This window comes from Pseudopodoces humilis, chromosome 21 (assembly GCF_049639895.1).
Source record: "Pseudopodoces humilis isolate 2021_Gansu_Grassland_sample_001 chromosome 21, ASM4963989v1, whole genome shotgun sequence".
Lineage (NCBI taxonomy): Eukaryota > Metazoa > Chordata > Aves > Passeriformes > Paridae > Pseudopodoces > Pseudopodoces humilis.
Window position 1 is genome coordinate 10,709,982 of NC_142220.1, and position 6,665 is coordinate 10,716,646.

Consider the following 6,665-nt stretch of genomic DNA (forward strand, 5'->3'; position numbering starts at 1 on the left):
CATCCTGGGGTGCAGCACCAGCTCCCATGCCGAGCCCAGCAACCCCTGTTACTTCTTTATTCCCGCTTTATTTCTTTTATTTATTTATATACATATATAATATATATATAAATATATATTATATTTTATATAGTAATATAAAAACATGTTATTATATATATTATTTTATACATATATATGTATATTTATTTCTTTATTCTGGACAAAGCAGGAGCTGGGGGCGGCCACAAAAGGCTCCCTGCTCATCATTACTTGGCACTATTTACACATAGCAAGGACATCTGCCTTCACTGATTGCTGATCACATAGCTTTATTAATGTTTACTTTTTAGTAATTGGCATCCAAGCCCTGTTTTCTGGGTGTATCCTGATCTGTCACAAGATGTCTTCCCTCCTTGGAGCTGGGTAAGCTCCATTTGAGGCGGTGGTCAATGAGTCCGGGAGTCACACTTCCCACTGCTGCAATTCCATTCCCCCAGGTATTTCTTATTCCTGCTGATTCCCTTCCTGGCGATTCTGGCCCAGACACCCCATTCCTGCTGTGCCTGGCTACCCTGTGGAGGCTCCAAGCCCTTCCTTTTCCACCCAGGAAAGTGTGTTTGGGGTGGCAGAGGTTCTCCTGCAGGAGCCAGAGGTGTCCCTGTGCCCTCCAACCCTCCCATCTCTGACAGGGCAACACCAAACCTTCCCATCCCAAGTTAAAATGGCCCATCCTGATGATCCCATTGGGGAATCTCCATGTCCAGCCCTACAGCCCCAAGCCAGCCCTGGGCTGGGGACAGAGCAAAGGGCTCAGCCCCAAACATGGGGTCCCCTCGGGGCTGTCGCTGCACCCCACAAACTCCAGGCAGGGTTTTGCCATCACCGGCAGCACTTCCAGCTGGGGACAAGAGGAGTCTCTCCCGGTGCTGGTGGATCCCAGGCAGTCCTGGGTACCCACGGGGGCTGCACAACTCCGTGGATGGCTTGAAGGGCTGTGCTGGCCTTGGGGCCCGGGGGAAGCGGATCTGAGGGTGTTTCTGGTGAGCTCTGGAGCTCGGTGTTTGGTTTGGCCTGGGCTCAGAACTCCCACAAAACCTGCTCGTGCCGACACCGGCTTGCTGAGCCCCGCGCTGCAGACAGGCCAGGGAGGTGGGAGAAACTGCAGAGCGGCTGCCCTCCCCTCCAGCACCCCAAACCGGGACAGAGCGGGTGGGGAGGGCCGGGCCCGAGCTGGGACGGCCGCTGGGATGTCCCCGGGGGCAGCGGCCGCAGTCCCGGCCCCGGCACGGCCTCGGCCTCTCCCCACAGCACCGCGAGGCCGCTCCGAGCGGGCCCGGCCCGCCCCGCCCGCCGAGGGCCCGATGGAGAGCGGGGCTGCCCGGGCGGCCACAGCCCGGCCGGGGGCGGCCAGCGCGGGGAGGGGTCCCCGTGCCCCGCTCGGGGGCTCCCCAGGGAACTACGCGCTCCGAAAGCCCCACACTTCCAAGAGCTGCACCTGGAAGTGCTCCCGGCAGAGCGGGGGGTTGTCGAAGGTCTCGCAGCGCTCCGTGTGTCCCCAGAGCAGGCTGGCGTCCAGGGACAGGGCCTGGCCTCCCCCTCCGCCTGCGGGAGCAGCGCAGGGTCGGGCCCGGCTCCCCCAGGCCCCGGCGGGGCCGCGCCCGCCCCTCGCTCCCGGCCCTTGTCCCGTCCTGAGCCCGCTGCCGGGGCTGGAAGGGGCTCGGGCTGTTCCTGCGGGCCTTCCTGACCCACTGCGGCTCCTCTGCCGGCCCCCCCGGCCCCGGGACACAGAGACCCGAGCCCGAGCCTCGGCGCCCTTCCTCGGGCCGAGCCCAGCCCCGGCTCCTCTCCCCGCCCGGAGCGAGGGAAGGGCCGAGAAGGGACGCGCCAGCCCCGGGCCGCGAGCCTCGCCGGGGTTTGGGGCCGTGGGGCTGCCCTGGGGGCTCTCGGCAGGAGCTCCCTGCACTGGAGGAAGGGGAGCTGCCCTCGCCTCCCGGACTTGAACCCGACAGAGCCGGGAGCTCTTCGGGGAACCCTCGGGTTTTAACCCGGAGCGGGCCCTTCCCAGCGAGGCAGCGGCGGGCGATGCGTGCCACCCTGGGGAGTTACCGATAGCGACCCCCCTAATCGATATCGGTCCCTTTTACCGATAGCGACCCCCCTAATCGATATCGATCCCTTTTACCGATAGCGACCCCCCTAATCGATATCGATCCCTTTTACCGATAGCGACCCCCCCTTATCGATATCGATCCCTTTTACCGATAGCGACCCCCCCTTATCGATATCGATCCTCCATTATCGATATCGATCCCTTTTACTGATATCAATTCCGATATCGATCCCCCTTACCAATATCGATCCCTTTCACCGATCTCGACCCCCCCTTACCGATGACGATCCCGTCCCGGGAGCCGGCCATGAACATGGAGGCAGTTTTGGAGGGCAGGAGGAAGTGCCTGATGGCCAGGAACGGGGACAGGCGGGCTCTCCTCTGCGGCGAGGGCACGGCGAGGTGCTTGGGGCTGGGGCTGGGGCTGGGGCTGTCCCGGGAGGAGCCGAGCGGGGATTCGGGAGCGGGGGAAGGCGAGCGCTGCCGGGAGCGCGGCACGGCCTTGGCCAGCTCCGGCTTCTTGATGAGCACCCACTCGTACCTCTCTGCCTCGGGGCGCACCTGGGCAGCGGGACACACCTGTGAGCCCGGGCCTGGCCCTGCGGCACCTGGCCACCGCTGGGGGAAGGTGCTGCTGCTGCTGCTGCTGCTCGGGGGGCTGGGGCCAAGGGCTGCGTCCAGCTGGGCTTGGGGCACGGAAGGGACAGGGTGTCCTGGCAGGGCAGCAGTGAAGGGACAGAGCCGGGCATAAACCGTGACTTACAGTGAACACAAAGCACTCCCCTGTCCCAAAAAAGCCCGATGTGGCTCCGCTCTTCTTCCTTTCGCTCCAGTCGGAGGAGAGAAACGCCCCACACACCTTGGGAGAGAGCACAGGGAGCCGTCAGGGGATGGCCGGGAGCAGAGCCAGCCCCGGCAGCGCCGGGCATCGTCCCGGGCTCTGCAGGGCAGGGGCTCTGCCCCGTCCCCTGGGGAATCAGAGCCCAATCCTGCTGTGCCAGCCCCATCCTGCACTGCCCATCCCTGGTGCCCTGCAATTAAAGTCTCACTCGTGGCCTCTCTCCCCCTCACCCACTCCTGTTTCCCCAGCACCCCCGGCTGAGCTGTGCCCCGGTGGCCCCGGTGTTCTCTCCTGGGAGCTGGGACAGACCCGGGGTGGGCAGGACAGGGACCACACAGCCCGTGGGTGCTCCAAGAGGAGCCTGTGGGGTCACCCACCCTGCTCCCTTCCCCAGCTCTGCCTGGGAAATGCTCACCTCCCCCTCGGTGGTTTTGATGAGCAGCACCGTGGGTTCGTAGCCCTCACAGCACGTGTAGAACCTGCAGAGATGGACAAGGGGTGGGTCGGGGGGAGCTGGAGCCTTGGGCAGGGTGTGCCGGCTGTCCCTGGCCGCTCACAACGTGCCTGGCACCGTGTGGCACACGGGGACATCCCAGCCTGGCACATCCACAGGGCTCCCTGTGCCCCGGGCGGTGCCCAGGTGTTGGTGGCCACCTGGCCCAGCCTCTGCCCTCTCCCCTGAGTCACAGTCAGGAGCCTGAATCGAGCCCAGGAGGGTCCCCAGTAGCCCCAGAGGTGCCCCAGGGCGTTTGTGTTGCTCCTTTCTCCAGCACCGAGCCCTGCCCTGGTTTCCCCCACACGCCCGACCCCGCCGGGCAGGTGAGGCTTCACCTCTGCAGGCTGCAGCCGTCCTCGGAGGTGGAGAAGAGCAGCAGCGGGGGGAAGAGCGAGAAGCGCTCGGGGATCCAGGACCAGATGAGGCGCATCTCCTGCGCCGTGACGGTGCTGGAGCTGAAGTTCTGCATGTCCACAGCCAGGTGGAAGGACGGCCTGCGGGGAGGGACATCAGGCCGGGCTGTGGGGCCCCTCTGCTTTTCGGGGCACGGCCCCTGCACCAGGGTCTGTCCTGCTCTTTGCACCGTGAGCTCTCTGCCAGCATCCCCAGCTCCGGCCGTGCCGTGGCCCCTGGCAGGGTCCCCCAGGGGCTGGGAGGGCCCAGCACAGCCCCGGCTGCGGGAGGTGCCTGCAGCTGCCCCCGGCTGTTCTCCACAGGAGCTCACGTTTTGCCTGCTCAGCCCCCAGAGCCGGGGAGCGCAGAGCTCTCCTCACCTTCTCTGCACCACGGTGATGCCCCTCTCCACCAAGGCCTTCCTGTTGGCCATCTGGAGAAGCCAGATCTCCTTGCGGGAGAAGAGACGGATGCCAAAGGCTCTCTCCAGGAGTTTGTCCACAGTCACGTGCTCGGCAATGTTCCTGGCGAAAGCCTGCAGCTCCGCCTTGATGTCAGAGCCCTGCAGCCCAGTGGGGGCCACCGAGAGCCTGAACTGCCTCAGCAGGGCCAGGGCAATGCGGTACAGGACCTTCTGGCCCTCCAGCAGGAACACGTCCAGCACGCGCACGGCGTAGCCGAAGGGCAGCCCGGGGAAGAGCCACGACAGCCACTCCGAGTAGACCTCGAGGACGTTCTCGGCGGCGCCGGCGATGAGCTTGTGAGCTGCCGGGCAGTGCTTGCTGGCCAGGTCCCCGAAGGTCATGCAGGAGGCCTGGTGGGCCAGGAAGGACTGGTCGATGTAGGCGGCGTGGGGAGCGTTGCTGGCGATGAGGCGCGAGACGCTCTCGAAGCACTGGGCCTCGTCCTCGCTGTAGTGCAGCAGCAGCGCGGCCAGGGCCGGCAGGAGGGGGCTGTGGGTGATGTCGGGGAACAGGGCGCCCACGCAGATGAGGATCTTCTTCAGGGCGGTGACCCCCCGCGGGCTGAGGCAGTAGGTGGGCACGGGGCAGCCCTCCAGGAACTCGGGCAGGGGGTGGGAGCTCACGCTGGGCTTCCCGAAGAGCCGGGCGGCCACGTCCCTGTAGACGAGCGCGTCGGGGGTGACGAGGCGGCAGGAGACCTGCTGGATGAGCCGGGGGTAGAGCCGGGCCCGGCCCGCGTGGCTCCAGCCCCAGCAGCCTTCCCTCGCCAGCCTCTTCAGCTCCTTCGGGGGCCTGCCCAGGACGTCCCGCGGGATCTGCGCCGGCTGCTGCGGCTCCGGCATCTTGTCCCAGTCCACGAAGGGCCCGCAGCCCAGGCCCAGGGAGGAGGTGTCGATGTCCCAGGTGTCAGCCTCGGACGTGACCACGATGGTGATTGGGGATGAGCCGAGCACCTCTGTAGGACAAAGACCTTTTATTGAGCATCTCTCAGCGCCCCGCCAACAGCGTTTCACCCTGGCTGAGGGCGCTCTCAAGTCTCACAGCCACGTCCTGGATTTCTTTGCTCTGCCCTCCAAAGGGAAGGGTTTCAGGCTCTGCCCTCTCCCGCTCCCATCAGCTCAGGGCCCTGGAGAAGCGTGGGGCCAGGTCCCAGTGGGTGTCAGGCTTTCTTCTCACACCGTGAGGGGCTTTTCCCCCCTCCAACAGCTCTCAGCCCCGCGCAGGGCTCGGGCAGCCGCCAGCCCGGCGCTGGGAAGAGCAGAGTCCGAGCTCCTCCTAGAGAGACGGGAGCGGCGTTCCCGGGGCTGCGGAGAGCTCGATCCGAGCCCTGCGCGGGGCACGGAGCTGGGCACTGATTAGCGGGCAGGGATAAAGTCAATTAGCGCCCTCATTAACTCTCGGATGTTTTTATCGTGGCTGTGCTCAGCTGCTGGGGGGTCAAGGATGGATTCGCACTGAGCCAAGGGGACAACGGGGGGACCGCACGTGGTGGCACATCGGGAGGGTCCTGACGGCCGGGCAGGCTCCGGCTCTCGCTCTCCAGCTCAGTTTGGCGCTTGCCCAAGGCCAGCAGGAGCAGCGGCTCGGGCTCAGGCTGGTTCAGGGCAGCAGCTGTTGGATCCGGTGGCTCGGGCCGACTCCCTGTCCCGGACACAGCCCGACCCCAGCACAGTCACGGGGCTCCCGGCCACGGAAACCAGGCTGGGACAACACCGGGGGTGAATCAGGGGCTGTTTGCTCCCCAAATTCACCCCGTCCTCTCCGCAGGGTGCTGCCCTGCCCGGGTACCGGGGAGCATCAGCCCGAGCCCACCCGACCGCCGGTGCCCCGGCCCCGAGTTCCGAATGGAGGCTCCGGATCCGCCCGCCCTGGGACGAGCCGGGGGGGGCTCGGGGCAGGAATTCGGGTGTGGCGCAGCCCCTGCGCTCCGCCGGCCGTGTCCCGGCACGGGCGGGTCCCGCTCGGCGCACTCACCTCGCCCGGTGCCCGTGTCCTCGCCCGCGGCCGGCTCGGCCATGGGGAAGGCGGCGGCCCCGGGGCAGCGGGGCGGGCTGAGCCGCAGCTGCAGCATTTGCCAGCTCGGCCGCCCCTGCCGGCTCCCCTCCGGCCGAGCCGCCTGGCCGCGCTTTTAAGGCGAGGGCCAGCCCGCGGCAGCGGCGTTTATTTGGGGTAAATACAGCGAGGGGTGGAGCAGCTCCGCGCCCGCATCGCCCCTTCCTGGCCCGGTTCCGCGCCCAGCGATGCCGGGGGGCTGCCGACAGCCCCGTGGGCTGAGGTACCATGGAACAGCAAGGCGAGCAGTAAATGAAGCCTTCCTCTTCCCGAGGATCACCTTCGTGCTCCCGCTCTGGGGCTCGCTCCCTCCGCAGCGCCCGGGGC

General features: G+C 66.1%; 1 protein-coding gene across 2 annotated transcripts; it reads right to left on the reverse strand.

Annotated features, from left to right (window-relative positions):
- Positions 1-1,375: 1,375 nt before the first annotated feature.
- On the reverse strand, positions 1,376-6,390 carry LOC102099656 (TBC1 domain family member 24-like). Of its 2 annotated transcripts, XM_005530948.3 has the most exons (7): positions 6,261-6,390; positions 4,203-5,241; positions 3,765-3,923; positions 3,349-3,412; positions 2,856-2,951; positions 2,371-2,653; positions 1,379-1,584 (listed from the first exon to the last, which is right to left on the reverse strand). In XM_005530948.3, the coding sequence occupies exons 1-7, from the start codon at positions 6,355-6,357 to the stop codon at positions 1,439-1,441; spliced, it is 1,884 nt and encodes a 627-aa protein (XP_005531005.2). In that variant the 5' UTR covers positions 6,358-6,390; the 3' UTR covers positions 1,379-1,438. The 2 variants fall into 2 exon arrangements, with proteins under 2 accessions (XP_087921674.1, XP_005531005.2); XM_088065548.1 differs by lacking the exon at positions 3,765-3,923 and having other exon boundaries at positions 1,376-1,584.
- Between the last annotated feature and the right edge of the window lie 275 nt (positions 6,391-6,665).